This window comes from Chelon labrosus, assembly GCF_963514085.1.
Source record: "Chelon labrosus genome assembly, chromosome: 6".
Taxonomy (NCBI): Eukaryota; Metazoa; Chordata; class Actinopteri; order Mugiliformes; family Mugilidae; genus Chelon; species Chelon labrosus.
The window spans coordinates 1,465,058-1,493,015 of NC_140342.1; the positions used below are offsets into that span (position 1 = coordinate 1,465,058).

Genomic DNA, 27,958 nt, shown 5'->3' on the forward strand with positions numbered 1-27,958 from the left:
ACATTGTCCACAGTACAAAACTGTGGCAGGATTCATCAGTCATCAGTCATCAGTCATCATTTCCACATATATTTTTTTCTTTTATTTATTACTCTTTATATTTCTACAGTTATTACAATATTCTTTCTTCAGATTTCTGTTTTTCTTTTTCATGGTATTTCTTTAACTACATAAGCCCATGTATTGATTGATAAGTCACATCCGGCAGACACTAACACTGTTTGATTGGTCTGTGTTCTTTGAGGTTGGATCCTGATTGGTTGTCCCTGCAGACGTCTGACAGAACGTGGCTCCACCACAGCCGGGCTCGTAAACAGACCTCTGCGTCAAGGCAGAGGTAACGAGGCTGGTGAGAGGAGAAGTGAGATGACTATACCTTCAAGATAAAAGCAGAAATCGACGTGTGCCGAGAACTATATAGAAAAGTAAAAAAAAGAGTTCATATTGCATGTTGATAAAATAATATTTCAGGAAAAACTTACTGTGGGTTATTTTGCACACGTAAACCTATGTCAATTTATTTGTATTACCAATACAATAAAACATTTTACTTTGAAAGTTACAACCGGAATATTAAAAGTTGTGAAGTAGTTTGAATGAAACCTGTCAATGTCCATGCCAGGAATACGTACACTGAGCAGAGATAAGCATGTTCAGAGAAAGTTGTTAATGACAGCTCATCATTTTATTCAACATCGCGACAGTCTGAGTCCTAACGACTGCACGTCCGCTGCTGAGTGTTGTTCTCTACGCCAGGTAAGACGACCTGTCTGCTAGCCAATCAGCTATCCTTAGCCAGTCCCCATGTGAACTGTTTCCCGTATGAATACTGTATGCTTTGTGTACTGGCCAACTACCAAGAACGGCAAGAACGACGTAAAATATGTTACAGATTAATTTGACGCATGTGTCATCAGCAGCAGGGATTAAAATACTATTGAATCGTTTTTATACGACTTAATTTTACTATTGAATCTAAATTTTGAGCCAGTCTCGCTTGAGCGAACAGAGCAAAACTTGTAAGTATTGAAGTGATAATTTATTGAAATTATATAGGCTACCATTATTTGTCACGACCTGAAAAAACACTGAAGTAACCCAAAGGTCCAGACAATATGAGACCTGTCTGGCCACAGCGGCAGCAGGTTTCGGGTATCACACCTATTGTTTTTACCTTGACGAAGAAAAGAACCCTGGCTGAGCTGTATAGAAATCTGTTTTGTCATTGTCATTAAACAAAGTCAATGAGGTTAAAGTGAGGTGCCTCACTCCTGCTGTCTTTTCATTTTCTTGGAAAGCCTTCGTAGAACATTTCCATAGATCACATCCATCTCAGACTCCCAACAATGAATTTCACACTCATACTATGTCTGTGAAGGTTCTCAGTCATCCAGGTCATGGTATATCCAAAAACATTAAAGAAAGGCAGCTGTACTTGTAGAGTTTCTTGAAGACATTCTGTCACTCATCCGAGTAGCTTCTTCAGTTCTAAGGGACTGGTGGGGTGTTGAGGTTAAAATAGGAACATATGTGGGTACAAGCAAGTTTCTGAGAAACACTTTTTTTTTTCAAGAAACTCTACAAGTCCAGTTGCCTTTCTTTAACATTTTTGGATTCACACTCAAACTGTATGATTTTTAATGAAGATGGCTAAGAAGGAAATACAATATGCCTGCTTAGAGCACTTAGGCCACAGTTTGCATTACTCCATAGCTACAAGGGGCAGGGAATCACAAATAAATAATGATTCAAATATAAACGGCCTTCTGTGAGTCTTCACTGCACATTATGTGGTCCACACAGTAGCCCACTACCATTGTCACTGCCATACACACAACATGGTTTGTGAAGCAGGAATGACAGTGTGGTGTGTCTAACCAGGCTGTCTGTCTGTCTGTTAGGTTATCAATATGGCCTCATGGATTATTCAGATTTCTGTGATGGTTCTGTCCGTCTTAATCAGCAGCTGCCAGGGGAAGAGGGAAAAGATGCTCTACTGTTCCGGTAAGTCACAGAGCTCTCACTGAAATATGCCACTGCTGCAGGGTGACAAACTTAGCAAGAAGAAATGGAAAACTGCCAGAGAGTACTGTTGGAAAGTAAGAAAATGGAGCTCTTAACAGATATATTTTCATTTGTGACCTTTTAAAATATTTAAATTTGCAGTTTTTTTCCACGTTGTGGCATTCAGTGGCCAAGTGGCATAAACAAATCCTTTGTTTATGTGTGTGTCTAATGAATGTATGTATAGCATCATAACGTGGCCATACCCATCTCTAAGGTCACTGAAGTCTGGACCTTGATATTTTCCCAAGGTATTAGTAATAAACGTAAAATAATTGCCTAAAAAATAACTCTAGTAATATTGTACAACAGTGAACTGCTGTAATGTGTTTGTCATTCATCCCCAGACAGCATCAAATACACTGTTGCCCATAAAGTGGGACATTCCTGCACATTCCCCTTTTTATCCTCATTTATATACACCAGTAATCACTTTTGACCAGGTGCAATGATTACAAACTGAGTCCCAATTAGTTGGAACAAATTCATGCTGTTTTCCTTTGAATATCACAGAGTTGGTAATATCCGCATAATATTCGAGAGGGGGGTCATTTGAGGTGACAGAAACCTCCAGGACCACCACGACTAAGTACCAGACAAGATGATCAGCAACCCTTTAATCTGTGTCGTAGAAATCGGAAAATGCCAGCAATCTGCCTTCACCGTTTGTGGAGGCCCATAGAATCAACGTTTCCACCAAACTGTAATTTGAAGATTGCTTCAGCGTGGTTGCTAAGCAAGATGCAAAACCAGGTATCTATGCCTAGCTGTGCAACACAGAGTAGCTTTGCTGGGCAAGGGAGCACAGAAGATTACATCTTGGGCACTGGCAACATATAGGACAGCTGCAGTGAGAGAATTTCTTGATGCAGAGGGGGTGCAGCAGATGCCATGACCTGCTTGCTCCCCTAATATCGAAACCTATCGAGCATTCCTGGGATCCCTTAGGCCCTTAATGAGAGGGACAATATTTTTCTACAAGAAATAGCCCGGGATCTGACCAAAGAGTGGGACGCCTTGCCCACTGAAGATATCAACAAGCTTGTGGACAGTATGCCATGATGTCTTGATGCATTGGTCCCTGTCAGGGGTGGCCATACTTGATATTAATGACTGAGTGACATTTGAAGAGCAATATTGTACATTTTGTATGCATGAAATCCCCTTGAATATGTGTTTCCTGTTAAAATGGCCGAGGTTGAAATTTTAACAAAACCCTTAATCTCACTGTTCAATACCCCCAACATTGTTTAAGCCTGAATACACATTTTACAAAGGTTAACTGTGGTTTAATTTTTACTGTTATATGTTAGGAAGAGACATATTTATAAAGTTTTGAGAATATATCCACTTCATCTACCAAGAATAAATCACATTGTCAAAATTATTTCATGAGAAGAGATAAAGAATATTTTATTCAACTTCACAACTTCTTCATCTTCTGTAACCACTTGCCCTGTGAAGGGTTGTGGGGGGGCTGGAGCCATTTCCCAGCTGTCACAGGGCCAACACAGAGAGACAGACAACCATTCACACTCACATGCACACCTATGGCCAATTTAGAATCACCAATGAACCTAATGAGCATGTCTTTGGATGGTGGGAGGAAGCTACCCAGAGAACCCACGCAGACACAGGGAGAACATGCAAACTCCACACAGAAAGGCCCCACTCGGCCTGGATTCGAACCCAGCCAATCTATGTCACTTGAGTGAAATTCATCAAGCCTATCTAACTAAGCGTAACCCTTTTATAACTGATTATGCTGGTCAAAGTGGCTGTGAAGAGAATGATAGCAACGTTAAAGCAGCAGCAATTTTTTGTTGCAAGTACTGGTTGCCCCCCACATGTCGTAACTATGACTCCATTGTCCATCTGTGCACAGTGGCAAGTTGCAAGCTTTTTGGGATGAAAAACCTATCCAACTCCAACTAAACTTAAAGTATATAATGTTCTCATATTTGGTGTCTCTATAAACACAGTGTGGACATATGAACATGATGATGATATACTTGATTGATTACAACCGACTTTTTTTTCATCACTTGCACCTGTGTCATTCTGTCAGAAGCTTTTTGTTATCTGATAGTGTATTGTTCAGACACCTGTTACAATTCATCAAACTTGTGTAAACTTTTGGATAACTGCATTTTAAACACTGTATCTGTTCACTAAATCCCTCTGTCACTGATGTTTACCTGTGTTTCCCAGCATGCAAGGCAGTTGTGGATGAACTGAACTATTCAATCAGTCAGGTGGACCCAAAGAAAACCATTAATGTTGGCAGCTTTCGACTCGACCCTGATGGAACCATGAAAGACAAAAAGGTACAGCACGTTGATGTATTGATCAGTACAGTCTCTCCATACTCCTTTGTTTACTGTACTCTTTAAGTATATTTTTGCTGAGCCACAGCGGATTAAGCACCCTTGAGTGTAAAATGCTATGTCACAGTATTGCAGAGAAACATTACCCAACTAGTACCAAATACAGGCACTAAAAACACATACAAGATGACTATAAATGTCATCAGTACAAATTGCATGTCAGATGTTTGGTTCTGGGTGAACGCCCCTTCACAGCCCGTGCAATTTTTGGTATTTACAGAACAACTGTTCGAATCTGAAAATAAAAGATTGAAAGCTTTCTTTTATTGTGTGGTCTAAATCAAAAAAGAAAAAAGTTAATATTCAACTTAAATTTCTTTCTGCAAAAGTACAAGTAAAAAAAAGTACTTAAGTGTTGAACCAAACTTGAAAGACCAAATAGTACACAGACACCCCACCGTTGCGATGTTTGATTGGTGATTGTGTCTGTGTTGACAATTGTCTGTAGCGTTAATATCCACATGTTATGATTGGTCAGCTGGGACACAAGTGCATTGCATTGTACTTCTCAATCCAGATGTGTTTTACACAGTACATAACCATGACTCTCTGTTCACCTTATTAATTACACATTGCTAGTTTCGGGATTGGACACCCTTTTCTCTTTAGACCTGCTTTAATTCTTCGTCTCATACTTTTAACAAAGCGCTGGAATCATTCCACAGTAGTTAGTATAGTTTGGTCCATAGTAACGTTATAGCATCATGCATTTGCTGCAGATTTGTTGGCTAATTTTCCATTCCATCACATCCCAAAAGAGGCAGATTGAGATCTGGAGACCATTTGAATACAGTAAACTCATCTTGTAATTTTCAAGAAACCAGTTTGAAAGGATTTTAGCTTTGTGATATGGCCTGTTATCCTGCTGGAAGTAGACATCAGAAGAATGTTACACTGTGGTCACAAACGGATAGAAAATGTCAGCAACAATGTTCAGGTAGGCTGTGGCATTTCAGTGTGACCCAGCATTCATTGTGGTCTTCTGGTGCTGTTGTCCATCCTCAACATGTTTTTTTTTTTGATCAAATTTTTATTTAACAAGAATACAAGTTACAACCAAGAAACATGACTCATTAATGACAATAGAGACAGTACAAAAATTGACTGTAACAACTAAATCAAGTAAAGTAAAGTAAAAAAAAAAAAAAAAAAAAAAAAAAAAAAAAAAAAAAAAAAGGAAAAGGAAAATGGGCACCACCCACCCCCCACCCCCCACCCCAACAGCACACTCACAGTGGTACGCTCTCTAGCACCCTATGGAGTATAGATCTGACGTGACACACACGCAAACAAACCCATTCAGGAAAAACAAGGTTAGAGTCTCATTGAGCTTATCTTATAAGTTCTTTCAGTGCGTCAGCTGCTGCACGCCAGTTGTTTATGGAAGCCTCACTAGCGCCATTAATTCTAGCAGTTGACAGTTCTAGATAAATTACATCTAGGAAAGTAAGTGCCCAGTGTCTGATGGTGAGAGAATGGGGAGGTTTCCATCTTAAGGCTATCAACTTCTTGGCAGCTGTTAAGCCAGCTAGTACAGTGCGCTTTTTAAGTTTAGTAATATTAACTTGTGACAGATCAATTAGCAAAAGGACAGGTATAGTCACTGGTATGGTCACTGATACTAATTCAGAAAGCTTGGCTGCCACCTTGGACCAGAACTGTGAAACCGGAGGGCAGTTCCACATCATATGCAAAAAAGTTCCAGAGGCCTTCATAGAACATAGGCCACACAAGGGATCAGGTATCAACTTCATACAATGGAGTTTGCGAGGGGTCAAATATGTTCTGTGTACATAGTTAAAGTGGATCTGCTGGTGGTCGGGGTTACGGGAAGCCTCTCTAATATTTGCCCAGACCTGTGACCAATCAAAATCAGAGTCCAAATTAGGGCAATCATACCTCCATATTCTGTCAAGTGGTAGTTCATTATAGGAGGCCTCCAGGAAGAAATGATAAAGTGCGGATACTAACCCTCTCTTTTTAATTCGAGTGGCAAGTACTTTGTATAGTGGGTGAATGGGCAATGGTTGTTGTACCGGAGCACCATGCGCCTGTAAAGATGATCTAAGTTGCAGATAGAAGAAGAACGAGTTTGCAGGCAAATTGTGCCTGTCTCTAATATCTTGAAAGGTGCGCAGCCCCGTGTCACTATATACCTTGTCTAAAGTGCGAATATTACTGTTATACCAGGCAGCACAAGAGATCGGTCTCCCTCCGATTAATAGGCCATTGTTTTTAAAGATCGGTGTAAGTGTATGCCACTTACAGGAGATTTTACACTGAAGCTCAGCCGCACGCCATGTCTGAATGAGTTGCGAGACTATTGGACCAAAACGTAATTGGCATTGTTTATTGGATATGTTAGCAAAAAGAACCTCCTGCAAGTTCCAGGGTCTCACACAGTTTTCTTCTAGCCTGCGCCAGGAAACTGAGGCATCAGAGTCACGCCACACAAGTAATGGTCTAAGTACGAATGACCAGAAATAAAACTTAAAATTTGGTACAGATAAGCCACCACTGGCCACTCCTCTTTGTGTGATGGACAGTTTAAGGCGGGGGCGCTTTCTGTTCCAAATAAATTGAGACACACAAGAATGTATTTTGTTCCAATAATTGACAGGAGGAGAGAGGGGAATCATTGAGCTGGTAAAATTAATCCTGGGTAAAATGTTCAATTTGACTATAGAGACACGGGCTCTAAGAGAGTTAGGGAGATTCATCCACCTATCCAAGTCTGCTTTAACTTTATTAAATGTTTTTGAGTAGTTGTGCGTTACAATACGGTTCAAGGACGGAAAAATTTGTATTCCGAGGTATTTAAAATCCTGGACAACTGGGATGCCAACTGGAAATTGCAACCCTTTAGCCGAATCATTAAGGGGGAGTAACGCAGATTTGGTCCAGTTGATCTTAAAACCTGAGAGACAGCTAAATTCTTCACAAATGGACAGTAAGTTTGGAATAGATTGTAGTGGCTTCTCCATGAAGACCAACACGTCATCAGCATACAATGATACGTGGTGATCTGAATCCCGAACTGAAATAGGATGCACATTGGGGGACTGACGAATCATCTGAGCTAGTGGCTCGAGAGAAAGTGCAAAAAGTGCCGGTGACAGGGGACAGCCCTGTCGGGACGATCTGGTGACAGGGAACAGCACAGAGGATAGTTGCCCGGTGAGTACCAGAGCTGAGGGATTTGAATACAGGACCTTTATCATATGAATAAAGTTATTTCCGAAACCCATTTTTCCTAAGACCGCCCACAAAAAGGACCACTCCAGCCTATCAAAGGCTTTCATAGCGTCAAGGGATAGCACTGCAGCTGGTGCTGTTTTGTCTACTGCTGCATCGACTATATGGAGAAGTCGTCTGACATTGTCTGCAGCTAGCCTAGACTTTATAAATCCAGTCTGATCACAACTGACTAATGTCGGCATGTGATTCTGAATGCGTCTGGCTAGCACCTTTGCATATATTTTAAGATCTGCGTTTAATAAACTGAGAGGTCTATAACTACTGCAGTCTACAGGGTCCTTATCTTTCTTTAAGAGTAAGGATATTAGAGCTATATTGACATCTCGTGAAAAACTTCCTTTGTCTATAGATGTCATGATCATGTCTAGAAGTAGCGGACTCAGCATGTCCCAGAATTCCACATATACCTCTGGAGGTATTCCATCAAACCCTGGAGATTTGTTTCTTTGCATGTCGAGAGCTGCTGCCTTAAGTTCTTCCAGTGATATGGGTGCGTCCAGATGCGTAGAGTCAGCCACTGCCAATTGTGGTAGATCTAGTTGGCCAAGGAAGTTCTGACACTTATCTCTATCCAACTGTATCTCTGATTGGTATAAATTAGAATAATATGTGCGAAAGGTCTCATTCACCTGCTTAGGATCAGTTAGAATTTGGCCTGTTGTTGACCTGACAGACATCCTCAACATGTTGGGCATTCAGAGATGCTCTTCTTCATACCTCAGTTGTAACTAGTGGTTATTTGATTTATTGTTGCCTTTCTAACTTACACCTTAATAAAAAGTTCCTCTTGCAAAGCCGTGAATACCGCAAAAGGGGTCCCTTCCTATGGATTTTACTTGAGAGCATGGTAAACATGACACCATTTGAAGGCAGCATGCAACCCAGTCTGAGACATGATGCCATAGTAATTTCATCTTCATTATTTCAGTTTGAACTTGGTTTTCAGGCTGTGGGTGTTAAATAGGCAGGGGAGCTCTAATGAAAGGTCCTCTCTAGTTGCATTATGGGAAAATGGATATATTCAATTTAGTTCAGTTTTACTTATATAGCGTCACTAACAATACAAATTGTCTCGAGATGCTTTACAAAGCCAGACCCGAAACCCCCAGAGCAAGCCTGAAGGTGAAGGTGACAAAGAAAAACTCCAATTTAACGGGAAGAACCCTTAAGCGGAACCCAGCTCATATGGAGGGACCCATCTGATTGAGGCCAGCCGGGTAGAGAAGAGGAGGAACGAGATAAGTGTAGAATCTAATCATGATACAAATATGGTAAATGGTCTTAATTTTATATAGCACCTTTCTTCCTATTGGTACCCAAAGCGTTACAGTCACAGACACATCTACACATTCGCTCACACAAGCACACACACATTCACACACCAGGGCCATGCACTAGAGCAACTCAGGGTTCGGCGTCTTGCTCAAGGACACTTTCCGGGGATTGAACCGCTAACCCTCTGGTTCATGGACAACCCTGATGCATGTTAAATGAGAGTTTGATAAAGAATATGAATAAAACTGTCAGTGACAGCAGTAGTTCTATTACAGATGAGTTAGCAGCTATATTGATTGAATATAAGAGGAATAATAGGCAGGTTGGAGAATGATAAATTTCTTGTGGGAGTGGACAACTGCAGGCCATGAAGACTGGGCAGGTTAATGAGACCAGGGCCAAAAATGAGTAGTATGAAGCTCTGCAGGTCAGAACCACAGAATTCCAGGCCAGACACCCACAAGAAGATAAGGCTGTGTTCAGGCATGTGGAGGTCACATAGCAGTCAAAGTAGATTGATCGGTAGTGTTGCTGTGATTGTATAGGTGAACACAGTGAGATTATAGATCCAAATTATTGTTCCTGAAAGAATGAGATCACTATAGCTGGACATCTTCTATCGTCTAGAAACCAGGCTATCGGGCGGTGTTACTGATTTCCTGGGCTTTAATTAACTGCACAGTTTGGCAGGTGAAAGCTTTTTAAACATCTGAATGTATGGAGTAACAAATGTGACAAAAGGTGGGTGGGCATTCTTATTGATGTCGAGTACTAAAAGAACATGATTTGTGTAATTCAACTACCCCAGCTTTTCTCAATTCTGCTGTAAATGTAATTGTCAGTGTTGCCATGTAGAGCTAATGGTTACGAGTATAAAAACGCAAACTCTCCCAAAATATTAGGTGAATTATGTTTACTATTTTAACCACCAAGATCCCCATCTAGCAATACTACTCTCTATGGAAAGTGAATGTGTAAATAATTATTAATTTTAAAATTGCCTCTGACCACAACACAATACCACAATTATTTCTTTAATAATTATTAGACCAAACTGTCTGTGTTGCTCATAAAATAGTTTTTATTTATAATTGCTGAAAATTGTGCACATGCATATTTTGCTTCAGCAAACTACAGCATCTTATTTATACAAGACTTTTACAAACGGAAACATAACAGTCTTTAAATTGTTTAAAAGTCAGTCAATTTATTATTTATAGGAGTTGAAGTCAGGACTGTTCTCATTTTCAGTGTCTTTGGGGCTACCTTCAATACGTGTTGTTCTTTGAGGAACCATTAACGGTAAATGGCCTTGCTTTTATATAGAGCTTTTCTACCTATTGGTACTCAAAGCGCTTTACAGTCACATCTACCCATTCGCTCACACAAGCACTCACACATTCACACACCAGTGCCACACACTGGGAGCAACTGGGGGTTCAGTGTCTTGCTCAAGGACACTTCAGCATGTGGCACATTCCGGGGATTGAACCTCTAACCCTCTGGTTCGTGGACAGCCCGCTCTACCTACTGAGCCACAGCCGCCCACTTGGAACAGAATTTCCACCCTCAATGTCTGGGAATACAGGGGGATGCACTAGATGCTGTTTAAACTCCAAAGCTTGTATGAATTGCAAACTAAGTGCCATTTTTTTTAATGTGAATTCAGAGAATGTTTAGGAAGAGGATACTTTTTTCACTTTTATTGGCTGACTTGGATCTATGCTTGCAACAGATCTTTGTGCTAATGTGCACCACTGCAGAAATGTAACTACATGTTGTGGTGACGCAGGCTGCAATAGCTGTGATTGGTTTATTATACATTTCCTGTTCATGTCTCTTAGTGGCCGGACAAGTACAGGTAATTCATGCTCACTACACACCAACTACTCAGACGTCTTTTCTCTTTTCTGTGTTGTAGTGGCTGTATGAGCTGCTCAAAAGCAAAGGCCGTTGTTTTAAGTACACAGAGAAACTCAACGCAGCTGACTAGCCTGATTAGTGTTTTAGTGTCCTAGTTATGCAATGATGCCGACATACCACACTTACGCTATATTGCCAAAAGTATTTGCTCATCTGCCTTTACACACATATGAATTAAGTGACATCCCATTCTTAACCCATAGGGTTTAATATGACTGTGGTGGCCCACCCTTTGAAGCTAAAACAGCTTCAACTATTCTGGGAAGGCTTTCCACAAGGTTTAGGAGTGTGTTTATGGGAATTTTTGACCATTCTTCTTCCAGAAGCGCATTTGTGAGGTCAGACACTGGTGTTGGACGAGAGCGGCTTACAGTCTTTGCTCTAATTCATCCCAAAGGTGTTCTATCGGGTTCAGGTCAGGACTCTGTGCAGGCCGGTCAAGTTCTTCCACACCAAACTCGCTCATCCATGTCTTTATGGACATTGCTTTGTGCACTGGTGAGCAGTCATGTTGGAACAGGAAGGGGCCATCCCCAAACTGTTCCCACAAGGTTGGGAGCATGGAATTGTCCAAAATCTTTTGGTATGCCGAAGCATTCAGAGTTCCTTTCACTGGAACTAAGGGGCCAAGCCCAGCTCCTGAAAAACAACCCCACACAATAATCCCCCCCTCAAACTTCACACTTGGCACAATGCAGTCAGACAAGTACCGTTCTCCTGGCAACCGCCAAACCTCAGATTTGTCCATCAGATTGCCAGATGGAGAAGCGCGATTCGACACTCCAGAAAACACGTCTCCACTGGAGTCCGGTGGTGGCGTGCTTTACACCACTGAATCCGACGCTTTGCATTGCACTTGGTGATGTATGCAGCTGCTCGGCCATGGAAACCCATTCCAAGTTTGGAAGTCTGTAGCGATTAACTCTGCAGAAAGTTGGCGACATCTGTGCACTATGTGCCTCTGCATCCCCTGACACCGCTCTGTTATTTTAAGTGCCCTGCCACTTCACGACTGAGTTGCTGTTGATCCCAATCCCTTCCAGTCTGTTATAATAGCACTGACAATTGAGCATGGAATATTTAATAGCGAGGAAATTTCACGACTGGACTTGTTGCACAGGTGGCATCCTATCACAGTACCACGATGGAATTCACTAAGCTCCTGAGAGAGACCCATTCTTTTCACAAATCTTTGTAGAAGCAGTCTGCATGGCTAGGTGCTTGATTTTATACACCTGTGACCATGGAGGAGATTGGAATGCCTGAATTCAATTATTTGGATGGGTGAGTGAATACTGTATACTGCAATATAGTGTAAGTATAGTATATAGTATAAATACTCACACCACTGTAGGCCATCCACAAAAGCTATGGTATACACCACGCCATTCAAGCTTTCAAGATGGCCGTTGTCCTCCATACTCTGAGCAAGTTGCATGCACACAATGCTTCCTGTTATAGGCAGTGCAATAAGAGTCATACGATCAGGACAAATCATTTCAGCTTTGCCTGTGGGACGAATGGAGAAATGTATTGCTTCAGTTGATAACTATTACTATCAGAAATGTTTGGATATTCACATACTACATGACTATGATTGTTTGGTTAGAAAACTACAACTGTTTAAGAGCTGGATCCAGGAAAGGGGATAGCTGAAGGCTCTACCTCTCATTCTAGTTTTGCAAACTCAAGGATCCACAAATACGCCTGCACTTTGAAGTGCTCTGTTCTGTACTGTGAGGTCTTTATGGATTTATGGTGGACCTTTAAGTTAAGGACCTTGTATTAGGAGATGGCTTTCAAATACTATGCTGGATTTTACAGGCAGCCAATGAAGAGAAGCTTTGTGTACATGGAAGAAGAAATTTTGAAATGAACAATAGTAGTATCTTGGAGCTGAAGTATAGAAGTGAGTCTGAGAGTCCCAGTTTAAAAGATGTTTGTGACTTTGTGCTGCTTTTGTGCTTTCTAATGCCTGACTGAAAATTTGTAGCCTGTTTGAATGTTGAGTGCATTGAGTGATTTTTTTTTTTTTTAAATAAAGGAGCACTGTTAACAATTATAAAGCTGTGTTAATGGCATTTTTGAATTGTTAAATAGGTTACTGACCAATTAAATAATACAGTTTTCGTAGTTGAGTACTGGATGGAAAGGTGATTGTCTTCTCATTAATTTGAAAGTCACATCTGCCCTAATATTTGCGATGCTTTATTAAAAAGTCACTCCCCATAGCTCCGTTAGAGCTGTTTCTTTGCAGCTATCATAAACAGTTAATTAATTTTGATCAACTTAAACCACAGAAACAGCTGGTTTAATCGTGCGAGAGATGGCTGGCTTAACCCATGTGTTGCCTACTGCCGTGAGCAATATCCCCATTACCCTAGCAATATCCTCATTGTAGCATTAAATTCAATATTTAAATATATACTGTATACAAAAAAAAAAAAATAGATTCATTTAATACACTGCTTTTGAAATAGATAATACATTGGCATGAATAGTTTCCTCTTCTGCATTGCTTAAGAATTATGAAAAAAAAAAGGTCACACACTCTAATATTTGGACCGTCTTTAGCTTTGATTACAGCATGCATTCGCTGTGGCATTGTCTCAATAAGCTTCTGCAATGTCACCAGATTTATTTCCATCCAGTGGCATTCATTTTTCACCAAGATCTTGTATTAATGATGGGAGAGTCTGACCACTGACCAAAGCCTTCTCCAGCACATCCCAAAGATTCTCAATGGGGCTAAGGTCTGGACTCTGTGGTGGCCAATCCATGTGTGAAAATGATGTCTCACGCTCCCTGAACCACTCTTTCACAATCTGAGCCCCATGAATCCTGGCATTGTCATCTTGGAATATGCAGGAAGAAAAAATCCATTGACCTGAGCAACTGCAGCAACCCCAGATCATAGCACTGCCCCCACAGGCTTGTACAGTAGACACTAGGCATGATGGGTGCATCACTTCATCTGCCTCTCTTCTTACCCTGATGCCCCCATCACTCTGGAACAGGGTAAATCTGGACTCATCAGACCACATGACCTTCTTCCATTGCTCCAGAGTCCAATCTTTATGCTCTCTAGCAAATTGAAGCCTTTTTTTTCCGATGATTAGCAGTTTTCTTAAAGCTACAATCCCTTGACTTACCTTCACATTGTACTTGTGGAAATGCTCTTACTTTCACTATTTAACATAGCCCTACTGTTGTTGTTTTTTTATTTGATTTCGTCAAACATTTAAGTGATCGCCGATCTCGATCAATCAGGATTTTTTCAACCACATTTCTTCCTCCAAGATGATGGTTCCACACTACCCTTCCAGTTTTTAATAATGCGTTGGACAGTTCTTTACCCAGTTTTAGTAGTTTCTACAATCTTCTTAGATGTTTTCTCTGCTTGATGCATGCCAATGATTTGACCCTTCTCAAACAGACTAACATCTTTTCCACGACCACAGGATGTGTCTTTAGACATGGTTGTTTAAGAAATGAGAAGCTACTCATTGCATCAGTTGGGGTTAAATAACTTGATCCCAGCTGAAAGATAGTCACCCATGCAGTAATCATCCAATAGGAGGCTCGTACCTATTTGCTTAGTTAAATCCTGGTGCCGACTTTTTTTTTTGTCCAGGCTGTGTATTAATTAATTTAAGAATATGAAACAGATTAGTACAACATTACCGCACTTAGAGTTTTGCACCAGCCTGTAAATTTTAACCCCTTTTCTTGACTTTGCTGCTTCTGTAATTGCTACTGTGAGACACACATACAGTCTGGTTTCTCTGTTGCTTCTCAACTCATTTAAGCTCATTTCTGCTCTCTTTAGGCCCCTAAATTCAAACTACAGTCCACTAAAAGAAGTTCAGTTTCTACCCCAAGAGTCCTTGATACATTTGAACATCAGCTGTTATGTTGTTAGAATGATTGTTGGGCTCCCCGATGGATGCTGCATGTATCTCATCCAGACAGAAAATGAAGGCGTTGTTCATAGTGCTCTTATCTGGCTCTTATATGTGTCATTCTTATCCTCTCATTAAGCAGTTGTCTAAAGGTGGATTAATTGAGAAATGAATGCTAATTACTCTTCTTGTTTCCCCTATGGGTCCTCCTTCGGTTTCATTTAGCTCGCACAATAGCTGTGTTCATTTGTGTGTTTCATAGTCTTTGCATGTGTGTCATCAAAAAAGCAGTAAACTTACAGAGCATACACCAATAAATACTCCCTACAGTGATGCTTATATAGTAAAGAGTGGTAATGGTTTAATACAATGCTCAATTAAATATGATGTGTCAAACTTTTGTTGAATGTAACTCACGAGGCAAACACATCTTAACATCAAATCTACATACTTGCACCCTATAATACTATAATAGCTATAATACTGTATATGAAAAGCAGACAATGTTTCAAGCATGGACAACACATATCATGAACAACAAAATTATTATTTTAGTTTGATGTTCTATCAAAACTACTCCTGTGAGTCAATATTACATTTCATAAATGCATTCTATACTTCCCATAATGCTGGTTCACTACTTTCAAACTCCTTACCTTCAGTTTATGACTGAAAAATGTTGTCACCACTGGTGGAAGAATACCCAGATCTTTAAACCAAAACTACTAATACTACATTAATTTATTATTACTCATGCTTTAATGTGTACGCAGTATTTACTTTTATACATAGCTGTTTCCGGTTGAGGGGATTTTTGTTATTCCAGTTTGTAGTTATGGACAGTTCTTCTGTAAATGTACTTTGTTGCATCACTTTGTAACCACCACTGTGTGATGTCACAAACACCTTGATTTAATTTAAAAAAACAAAAACAACAATTAAAAAAAAAAGTTATTTTTTTCCCTTAAATTAGCTACTATAAGACAGATACTTTCTTCTGGTGAAAACTGTTTGTTGTTGGTATCATTTCTAGTCACCAGGCCAGGATAGTGTGCTTACTCCAGAGATGAGCTCCTCCTCTGCCCTTAGTTGACACTAACCTCCACCTGTTGCATTGTTAGGTCAATCAAATGTTACTGAGCCCCGGAGGAACCCAAACCTTGATCCCTTGCCCTCGCTGCTCCCTCCTTTTCAGCAGCTTTCGACCTAGTGTGAATCAGAGAGGGAGGGATGTCACAGCTTAGATGCCATCAGTGAGGAGGATTTGCTGGTTTTAAGTCTCTGCTCTTTGGCCTCCTCACAGTAGGACTTCCTGGGGGTATGGGGCTGCTTTGTGGCACAAAAGTTAAACCTGCCTGCAGCAACAATGACACATTTAAGGCCTCCAAAGACATTGAACTTAGTTGGAGCAGTGAGTTGATCTCATAGTGACTGGTGGGAAGTCATGCATTGAGAATGAGAAGATGCACAATGGTATGCTGACAAAGTGACACATAATATCATGGCCCAGAAATGTGACTGAGTGAGGTGACATGCATTTTTTTAATGTTTTGTGCTTTCTCTCTACTGGCTTCTTAGAGGAAGAGCTCACTTCCTCCACGTACTGATAAATGCATGTTTCTTCTTAACTCTTACTGACTATGAGATGAAACTGATATCACTCTCACATCTGTGTGTGAAGTGCAAAAAGGAACAAAACATGGATAACCTAGCTTAACATAAAGACTGGAAGCAAGGGAAAATAATTTAACTACCAGCATGCTATGTGCTTGATTGTCTAATTTAATCAACTGATAAATTTCTTATCAAAAATTTAGATGCATGTGTCTGCTACGTATGCTATGTAACAGACACAGGAAGAACACGGAAACATGAAAACTCCACAAAGAAAAACCTCCATGCCATGATGACAATCTAGCTAAAGGTTGCTTCCACCCACATAGAGCAGAACGTTTGTGGAAATTTGCGTTGTTTAGTTTTAGAGGTCTATATGTTCAGCAACACTCTGCTTATGTGCTGACATGCTAGTGATTAGCATCACGGTTGGCATCTGCTCTGTTGACTTCTTTTCTCAAAAACAGCTGATAAGGACACAACGGCGACTCCCGGAGGGCAAAAGGACTGTTTGTGTCCAGGGTGTGTACTGTCCTTTAAAATTTCCCTTGCACTACAGAGACAGCATGAGCTTGCAATGTCATCCAGAGAAGGCAAAGGACATCTGATGATTTTCTCAGCCGTTTTAATTATTCTCTGAAGTTCCCTCTTGTCTGCTGCAGAGCAGCCAGCATGCCACACAGTGATGCTGTATGCCAGCACACTTTCAATGGTGGAGCAGTAGAACGTTCCCAGCAGATTTTCCAGCAGGTTATTTTTGCAGAGTAGTCTTAAAAAGTGTGATCTCTGCCGGGACTTCTTCACTACTGCCCTGGTGTTTCTCTGTCCAGGAGCAGTCTTGGGACAGAGAAGATGTCTGAGTAGATGGTGTGTATGAGCAAATGAGAACCTTCTGTGCTCGTCTGGTCGCTGAGTTATGTGAACAAGTAAATGCATTTCGGATCAATCACAGCTGTTATGGTCTGCGTCGCCACGACGTGTAGTTGCATTTCTTAGGAGGTGCACATCGGGTTCCGGCATAGGGTCAGGAGCGACGGCGTCAAGGTGCCACGGTACTATGAATTGCGTTTAAGTGTACTAACACTAAGCTCTTTTTATCTTTTGGGATTTTGACCTAAAGCTACTGGTTATGTTACATGCTGGTAAATGATTACATTGATGAGTTATTGGAGCCCTACCTCAAACTATTTTCCAGTGAGAGGGCCGGTGATGGACAATATTACTGGGATTTGGAATCTGGTTTTAAAAAAAATAGTGAACCTGTATGCACTTTGTAGAGTACATAACCATATTTTTGGTTTTAAGTATAGTAAAGGATCCGTTCCAGTACATCCATCGGCACAGTACAGCGCCCAGAGGATCACCTTATTACCCAGCAAAAAGGGTTTGCTCCATCACCTGCTTCTAACTGAGAAATGGTTCCAGTCTATTTCCCCCACCAAACTTAAATTAGGTAGGCTAGGCTGTCCAAGCCTGGATCCATGATTGATCAAGATATTTTCAGACTAGCCTCTGTTCCATTTCCTTCTGTAATGCAATGGAACATCAGAATTTAGCATTTTCTTCATCAGTCTGTGAATAGATAAAGTTTGTAAAGGGGGGTTACTGTTCATTGTAAATGAAAAAATTAACACTACAACATGTGGTGTGTTCTTTTATTTTTAACCCCTGACAACACCCAGAGATTATTATACATTATGATTGATAAATGAAAAAAATTACCTGATTTCCTAAGTCTCATGGCTTTACACAAACACATGAAGCAAACCACATGTCATACCTCAAAAAAAGGTTTTCTTCCTTTCTATATTTGGCTTTCTCTACTTAATTATCTTGCTTGTTGTATAATTACAAAGCACTATGCCAGGGCTCACCTGTTCTCTATCTTCTTTCAAATTGCCAGCATGAATTAGTCCTAGGCTAATATTTAATGCTGTTCTAGTGATTCATATCATTAACTTGGCAGCCAGTTATAATCTGTTTCAGTATTTTCCTTTGTCGTAATTAAGTGATATTTTTACTATTAAAGCCTTTTCATGCACGTTTCTATTCTCTAACCTATGATTTTAAAGGTATAATTGTCAAAATTACATTTTAGCTTCTCCTTCCAATCACCACTTTGATGACAATATTTTTATTATTATTAATTTATGGGTCTTCATTGACCCATATCACCAGGACAATGAAATTGAAAGGCCCCTGTCCACACTGGTGCAATAATGGCTCCCTGTCCAATGGGAATTGAATGGAGGATAGCATCCCTGAGAAGCCTATTCTCTGGCCCAACTGGTCGCACCCCACTACCACCACCACTCCACCACCCCCACCACCCCATTCTTCAAACAACGCTGTGACTGACAGATCCCTTTCACGCTGCTACAACTGGCAAGGAAGGGGTTTAATTCCAAACCATTTTGTAGCATGGCATGGTAATGACTCAGACCCAAGCCCAGGGGCTAAGATGGACCGACATGGTTTTGTTGTTGGGCAGGGGGAGAGGAGTCCCTTTTGGGGGCAGCGGGTGGGGTGGTTGATAGGGAGGTCTTATTTGACATAAAATTTTAAACTCATGCTATATATAACAAGAAAGGGCTGATGACTGATGACAATAAGAGTATGACTAGTAGATCATTATTTTTATTATTGATTGTATTCACAAAAAATCTATTAATCATTATAAATAAAACATTAGAAATTGCAAAACAACCCCTTTGTCAACTAATTATTTTAATATCAAAATCTCCTATTGTTAAATTTGTCACTGTATGGAGTAGTTCAAATTAGGTTCAGCTGAGTCGACTGTAACGTGTAATGCTTGTTTATGCACAGATCAATAATAACAATCATCCTAATATTCAATAATAACGGACTAAATCTAATTATCTTATCTAATCTAACTTTAAACATAAAATAATTGCTGACAATTGTAATAATATTCCCATTACTCTTGTAATAGTACTCCATTACTACGTGCTCTATTACCTACCAAGACATTGGTGACCCCAGTGAAATTAGACAAAAAACTAAACTTTAGATATTTTCCAACCTTAAAATAACTTCACACCAACTTGGCTTGGGCAGTATTTATTATTTTATATCTTCATACCTTTTTGACATTTCATCAGGATATACCTTATGTGAGGGTAATTGTGTTTAAAAAAATAAATAAAAAAATGCAAAAGCTTATCTGCAAGTGACAGAAGTCACATGATAACAAGAGGTGTTCTTCCATAAATTCCTGCTGCTGGCCAAATGACACTTGACCCACTGACACAGTATATACCCACATCAGTGGGCTGAATGATGATGATGATGATGATGATGATGTGTAGATCACAGGGATTGTTGGAGTTTTAAAAATATTTTCAGGAGTCAAGAGTAATGGACTTAAAGCTTATACAATGTGACATGTAGACGTGATAGGATGCAAGTCAAGTGCTCTAAAGTGGGTTTTGAATAACTTTTCCTAGTTGTGGTAATATTTCATAATTCATGCACACAGCTACATCTGTGTTGGCTGACTTACCCTTATCATAAATAATACTCCCAGGTAGGAATTGAGGCGTGGTTTATTTTTGCTACCAATGGCTCACAGTTGTGAACTCTCTCACCTTGGTAACCTATTCCAGCGGTAGAAACTGACCTGTGGTTGTGCAAGCTATACACTAGAATACATCACCTCGTTACAGCATCTACTTATCAGTTTAATAGAAAGAAGAGCATCTCTATTTTTGACAGTACTGAAAATCATACTTTTCTAAATACTGTGGTATACCATAATACCTTGATATCACTCGATCCCAGACCAGATTACTCCTTGACGTAAGATAATATTGTATCTTAAAAACTGAAGAAGAAAGCACCATGAATTCAAGTAGAACCTCACTAAATATGAAAGTTCAAAAATAAACATATCATAAAAGCCACTAAGCCTTGATTAACTACGCATTGACTGTAATATGGAATGAAACAGCAAACTGAATATCTTTGGCCTTCAGACTGATAGTAAAACAACAAAGGATAATTTCATATGGCCTCCTAAGATCTAGGAAATATTTAGACAAAAATTTAGTAAACGTTTCTGATTACTTTATCAGTTTATCTGCCTGTCAGGAAATAATAATGATAATTATGAGATCCACAAATACACTAGACTGGATTACAAAAATAACTAATGTCTCTAATGTCATTCTTTGAGTGAGTAAAATGTCACTACTGTTGTCAAGGTCACAATCAGATTTAGATTGGTAGGTGAATCACATCATCACTGGCCGACGGAAACTACATCTCTTGGCTTGTCCCCCCTCTCAGCCTTTGACCCTATGCTAAAACACCAGAATGAAGCTGAATTTAAAGAGGTGGCATTGGTGGGATTATTGACTGTTTTTTTGTTTGTTTTTTTAAATTTATTTTTAATTTAATTTATTTATTTAATTATTGTAAAGCTCTCTTCAGAAAAGGAAGAGGCAAAGAAACAGAAATGCAAAGGAAGCATTTGTTGTAAAACAGGTGGTGGCAAGGCCTTCTGTCACTTGTCACTGACTGAAGTGTGTGCGTGTGTGTGTGTCTATAATGTAATCGGTAGGCTTGGTCCGGAAGGGAACACAGCCAGATCTAAAAAGAAACAAAAGAGGTCAGGGAATAATTTATCCACATTGTTACAAATTCAGATCATCTGCAAGATACTCTCCAGCCCTCCTCTTTCTCTTTATGGTGTATACTTCCCCCTCACCCTCTCCCCTCTACCGCACACCCCCAACCTCCACCCTTCCACCTTTTGACCAGAGAATACAAGGAAGATTTCCTCCTTTGATCATCGGAGGATGGAAAGAGAATGAATGGGCCAAAAGACACAGCAAAGGCATGGCGGGGGCTGAGGAGATGAGCTGTTTACCCTGCACTTGGCTTCTGTTGAGGCCTCCTGCTTCTCTACTCTCCTCCACCAGCCCCACCCTTCACAGGAAACCAAACCCTTCCTTTGGTTTGTTTTCAGCTCAGTTGGAGGTATAAAGAGCACCGACCCACCCCCTCCACCTCGCCCTTTTCATTGCCCCCTCCTCGCCCCCTCAACCCCCGGGCATCACCCCTGTCAACCGATATCCTTCCGGGGCATGGAGGGAGCAGAGCGCAGCACCTGTGTAGACACGTCTAGACATCAGCGCCTTGTTGTTTTGTCCTGAAAGGGGGGAGGAAAAGGACGCTGGATTTTGGATGGTGAGGTGGGGAGGGTATTCATGCAGGTTAAAAGTCAGAGTTGGAGGTTGAGGTTTGTTAGTGTGGGTTGAGAAAACACAGCGGAAACGAGAGGTCATTTTGCTGACCTACACAGATTCCTGTGGTGTTACACAGCTGACACAGGCCCAACCCAGACTCCAAGGACATCTGCCAGCACCAATTCATTAGTGTTTGTGTCATTCGGGTCCATCCAGGTACCATCTTTGGAAGTATATTTTTGATGTTTTTTTCCAACCATATTACGTTAACCAAATAAGAGGAATGTTGTATGACACAAGAACCAGGACAGACTGAAGCCCAGGACAAAAGTACTCACCACCAAACAAAGAGCTCAACGTGTTCACTCCATGTTTTCCTCTTTTCTCCGGGTTGTCTGGCCAGGTCCCTCTCGCTCGTTCAGAGATTCACCTCAGTGAGCTCCTGGATGAGGTGTGCAACAGCATGAGCGACTACGCCCTCCATGTCAACCCTGACACCCAGCACAAACAGTACATGAGGTTTGCTCCCAGAGACAGTGGGCCCACAGGCGACTTCCCGGACTTTAACAACTTCCAGTTTGATGGACCGGAGGCGTCCAATGCCCTGAAATTCGCAGTGAGTGCAAAAGTGCATAAATAAGCCATAGAATGCATTCAATTCAATTTTATTTATATAGCGTCAGTAACAATACAAATCATCACGCTTTACAAAACCCAGCCTGAAACCTGGTTTAACTTTAAGCCCTAAAGTTATATTTGTAACTGAACTGTAAACTGTATCTTTAATTATAACTATAGGGTAATTTAGATACACACATGTGCATTCATGTGGATTCATTTGCCGACCACAGCCAGGTCACAGCACCTTGATCCATCCATACACATTCTCAAGTCATTTACTAAAATGGAATATACTGTGTATATATTAATATGTGTGTGTGTGTTGTACTTTGGAGTAAGAGGGATATCGCTGATAATGCTGAGGCGTAACATGAAAGCCCATAAGATTTGCAGATACTACATACATTCATTCTTTTCAGCACTGACTCAGTTATTAATGTATTTGATAAGCAAGAAATTAAAATTCAAAAAGCTAGATATTACTTTTTTTACTGTCAAGTCTGTGAAAGTGTGGTTTCAGTGCTTTTTTCAGCATTGTTTCTCAGAATTTATTTGATTTAAGCAGCATACCAGTGGCTGCACATTCCAAAAATTCCATCAAGCTTCAGGCCAGATGTTACCACATCCACTGTTTTTAGTCTTTAATGGAAAAGTCATATATTAGCAAGCTAAGTTTTTAACTTGCTGAGTCAACAGTTCCACCTGTAGGTGCAAATATTTATTACCAATAATCATTGCAAACTAGTTCATGAAACTGGCTGAATTTCTTCATGTATAAATATCAACCTAGATCATGTTCAGATGATAACTAGTCTGCATGAGAACTGGAAAGGTGCTGCATCTGATGGTTTTGCCACATTATGACATTTTCTGTCATGTGACTTTTTGCATTGGGACTTTTCTGAAAAGAACTAACAACATAGCTTTAAGTTGCACTAGACCACACAGAAGACTTCCCCTGTATTCACCTACAGAATGACAGCTATCGATTAATCCAAAGATTTTCACATTTGGTAGGTATTCGGTATATTTTGTTTTATACATTTATACATAATTTCTGTCTGCTATTTATCCTATGATTAAGTCTTTATTTGTAAAGGACATTTCAAAACAACACAAACTGCAATTGCAAGCATTTTGAGAACAAAAATAAACTTGACTAGGTCACGACAAAGCTGAAAGGCAGTAGCATGGCTTTTAAGGCCAGTGTTGGAGCAGATATGATCTGAAGGGAAAAATGTTCCAAAGCGACAAAAAATGCCCTAAACAACTGGACTAATCCATCTGTCTAGTTTTAGCAATCATCCCCAGGTTGTTTTTTTGTTTGTTTGTTTTCTTTTTCCCAAATGGGCTATAGTAATTCACTAAATGGACAAGACAGGAAAATTTTGTGCATCCAGCTATGGTTACATTCATTTTAGTGTAACACATTGGCAGTCAGCGGCCAGATCTCCCTGGCAAAGCGGTTTCAGGCTTTTTCCATAAAATTTAGCAATTTACTGTTTAACCCCGTACTTCTTTTATCATCGTATCATCTTCTGATCTTTTTCATTTATTTATTTTTTTGTATATCTTCACTGCAGACCGTACAGATACAGAAAAAGCAAAGCCCAAACCAAGATTTTAATCTTCGCTTGTCATGTTACTGTTTTCTCAAGAAGGCTCTCAATGGAGAAAAATATCAAAATTTTCTTTTGAAATAAAACAAATAAAATCCTGAAAAAAAAATAAAAATGAATTGCAGCTCAAACAAGCTTCCAGTTCACCAGTGAATCTGAAGAGCTCTGCCGTGTCTGCGTGACCACCGAGTTTTCAAAATGGCTGAGCAGTTTGGCAAACAGAAGGGAAACGTGGACACCGCCCTGCACTGTGCAAAAAGATGTGACATGGTGTGTGATTGTGTGTGTCTGTGTTGTATGCATGGCCGAGCTGCCTCCGTTCTGTTTCCCCTGGCCAAGTCTTTCTTTTGCTTCTGTGTTTTTGTTATAGTGCGAGACCGTGGTGGAGGAACTGGAGGATGATATCATTTCTGTGTTCAGCAAGGACGTAGAGGATGCACAAATGGAGTTATGCAACAGAATTTCAGGTAGCACCACTTTTTTTTTTTTTTTTTTTTTTAACGTGTCCTTCCACAGATATGAAAAAACAGATGATTTTAGTTTCTGTTCCTATCACACACAACATGCTTGAGAAATTAATCGAGAATTAAGATGAATAAATTAATCCAGAGATTGGGTTTAAGAATATTGATAACCTCACATTCTCATAGAAAATAATTAGTTTTCCTTAGCTAGGTTCTGCATTTCAGTATCCTCTATAAATGTACCTCTTTCCTTTTACTGCTACATACAAAGATGACTTTATACAACGTAGTCACCTGTGCTAAATGTTATCATCTTCTGTAATTTATTTTTCCCCCTTGAATCTAGCCACTGTGTTATGTAACATTTGTTAGCATCTGTGAATTACATGGAATATAATATAGTGCTCATGTAACTTCATCCCTGATATGTTTGTCTTTTGATATTTCATTTCAGACTATTGTAAAGACAGCAGTCATACATACGAGGAGTTATAGCATCGATTCATATTTACTGTGAACAACGGTGGGACCAGCATTGCACTGCATTATTGCAGACACTATGGGAAAAAAAATACTTTGATTAAAAATCATTTTGATAAATAATTAACAATATTTTTAAATAATAAAAGAAAAAATCTTGAGAAACTACAATGTGTCCATTTGTTGTATTTTTATTTTATTTTTTTGGAGGCATGGAGGACTGTGTTGTCACTTTCTTACTCACTGGTTTTCTGGCAAACAATAATTCCAAACAATAACTGCAAACTGACTGCATGAATGAAGCACTGACTTTGTCAATAGAAATCTTTAGATCTGAAATGCAGGAAAATTTTACATGAAAGATATGTTCTTCAATCAATAGTGCTGCCACAGCTTCATTAAGTAAAAATGTCTAAACATTTTCTCGTTTTATGTCTTTCTTTTAATTTCTTTGGGCTTGTTGGGCTGCTGGTTGGACAAGACTGAACATCTGAAGACTCCTTTTCTTAGGCTGTTAAAATAGTGACGGATTATAGATCTTATCAATCCAATTTAATGATGACACAGCTAGATACTTATCGGCTTCAGTGTTGGGCTCTGCTATTGCCTGCATGTGAACATTCAGCTTTTAAGTAGTGTCTTCTCACACAAACTAGCAGGTGTGTAGACTGGAGCCAGTGTTGAAGCCCTATTGTCTGATTGGACCAGATCTAGCAGCCTCTCCTTCATGATTGGTCAGAACACTGGGTATTGATATGCAAAGAGACGCTTGTCCACAGGGAGAGCATGTTTGTTAGCAGAGAGTGAATCATACAGAAGCTCTCTGCTGACTGTGGAATATTGCAGAAACACTTCTACTAGGCTGAGTTTAATTAGTAAGGTGGGTGCCGTGATAAAAAACATTAGGTCATGGCTGATTAAAGGCTGATGATGAGTTTTTCATCAGGTGCAACCTTTATCCTCTAACTACATGTAAGTACACTTGAGCCTTCAAGGGCACGCTGCTATCTTGCATCAGAAACCATGATGCTCCATGCAACGTGCTGACAGTTGGTGGTCCCTATAGATATTCACATGTGGCCAGAAATACTCCTCTTTCATTTTGACATTGGTGATGCCCACTTACTCAGAAGGCTTAGAGGAGGCTGAACACATGGTCTGATATGCATAACTGCATTTGTCTCCATGAAATCCCAAGCACATCTGTCATACAGACAACAGCTGAAAAGTTATTAGGCTAAAGAAGTCTAACCAGAGCATGACTACCAACCCATTCATCCTCTTTGTTGATAGTCTGTTAAAATTTCAGCTCTAGCACTGACCTCCATGTTTGTTCTTGTCTGTGAATATGGAAATTATCTATAGACATAATGATGCTTTGCACATATGTGTTGTTTCTTGTTATATTGCATCAGATCCTGCGTTTTGCATCTGTGATGAACACAACAGGAACAAAAACTGTAATAAAGTAACATCAACATAAATGCCAGGTCCAAAAGTTCAGAACATTGAATTGTCACAAGATGGTCAATGTTATTTACTTCGCCTGTCAGTGGTCATAATGCTATGGCTGATCGGTGTATGCTAGGATGCATTGCAGCTGACCAAGTAACCGCCTAAATTATACATTTGATTTCAAAATCCACAATCCAAAAGCGGGGGAAGTCATGTGTTGTACTCTAGTGTTGTGTGTTGATGTAAAACGTTCTTGATCTTTAATTATTTGCTCTGTTCCTAGTGAACTACACTATTGTAGTCATGCTTGCAAGCACATAATGTTGGAAACTGGCCAGTCTTGCAGAATAGATCATTTTGACTCCAAACCATCAGAGAGGTAATGTTAATGCATTGATGGTTTGGTAAAGATTTGGTGAACCTCATTGCTGCAACAAATCAGAAATCATCTGTGAGGCAATGGAGGTACAGGTATAAGATGTACATCTTTTAATATTCAGTTAGGTTATATTTATTGCATTGAAATGAATCTAATCAAATGGCATGCAGACCTTTTCTTAGAGGTAAAGAAGCTAGAAAATATACAGTTTATCCAAGACATAAGTATTCAGTGTTTTTATTTGTAGATAAGACCAGATTTCTCATAATCTTCTCCTGAACATTTCATAACAATAACAATGGATTGTGGTAAACAGGATGGAAAATTAGGTAGTCTGGAAGTCAGCCTGACTACCCCTGTCTGCAAAAATTTTGCAGTGGAAATTGGTCTGAAGTCGCTCTGTTGGGAAGTGATTATGCTGCAACAAAAATCTGCCAGCCTATCAAATTATTTGGCCAGGCTTTATGTAGTGATGGACAGAAGAGTAACTGTGATGCTGTCATAGTAATTTGAGCGGCGTGGAGTTGATTTTGTTTACAACAAAATGGCTTTGGTCGGAGAAGCAAGATGTTTAGATTCTGCTGTCGCATCTGTTTTAAAAGATATTGACAGTAAAATAGCTTTAAAGGACAGTTAAATCCGACTCGTTGCTTAGCATTCGTCACATAATTCATAGCTCTACTTGGTTGTAGGACTATCCAGTTGGGTGCAGAGGTATTTCTTTTCACAGCATCAGGTGAAACAATCCAAAGTGGCTGTTCATGTCACACTCTAAAAATCATCTTCCTTACATGTCCATACTCTGTTATGGTTTGGGGTTCTAGTTTGGTTAGTCTTTGTGCAGTTGTTTTCTATTTTAATTTAAGTCACTTAACTTATTTGTCTGTGTCTTGTTTACTTCCCGCCTTAGTGATTTTGTGTGTTGCCAGATCACTTTTTCTGTGTTCCCTGTGTAATTCCAGTAATTCCAGTTTGTTCTGAGTTAAAACCTTGCTATATTCTTTTAGAATTTTATCTCCATGGAACCCCCCTCAGCATGCTCCCTGTGTTTTCTTTGTCTGCTTGACTTTTTGTTTTTGTACCAGCTGAAGTTAGTGAAACTCGTCACAGATTCTGTTTCCCTCAGTGCAACACAGCAAGACATTTTTATTTTTTCCACCCACACAAAACCCTGTACACTCGACTGTGGTCCGCCCAGCGCTCCAGGAGTGCAGTCCAGGATCTGCAACTGGGTCTATGGACCAACTTGAGTGTAAGAAGCCTTAAATATTTTTGGGGTCCATTGGGTTTCTTTTTCCAATAGA

General features: G+C 39.9%; 1 protein-coding gene across 1 annotated transcript; it reads left to right on the top strand.

The window, feature by feature from the left end:
- The first annotated feature begins 467 nt into the window (after positions 1–467).
- Positions 468–26,947, top strand: cnpy1 (canopy FGF signaling regulator 1). The gene is made up of 6 exons (XM_084546133.1): positions 468–756; positions 1,902–2,004; positions 4,276–4,391; positions 22,040–22,252; positions 24,247–24,343; positions 24,795–26,947. Exons 1-6 carry the CDS (start codon positions 610–612, stop codon positions 24,833–24,835), a joined length of 717 nt encoding a protein of 238 aa, XP_084402259.1. The 5' UTR covers positions 468–609; the 3' UTR covers positions 24,836–26,947.
- The last annotated feature ends 1,011 nt before the right edge of the window (positions 26,948–27,958 follow it).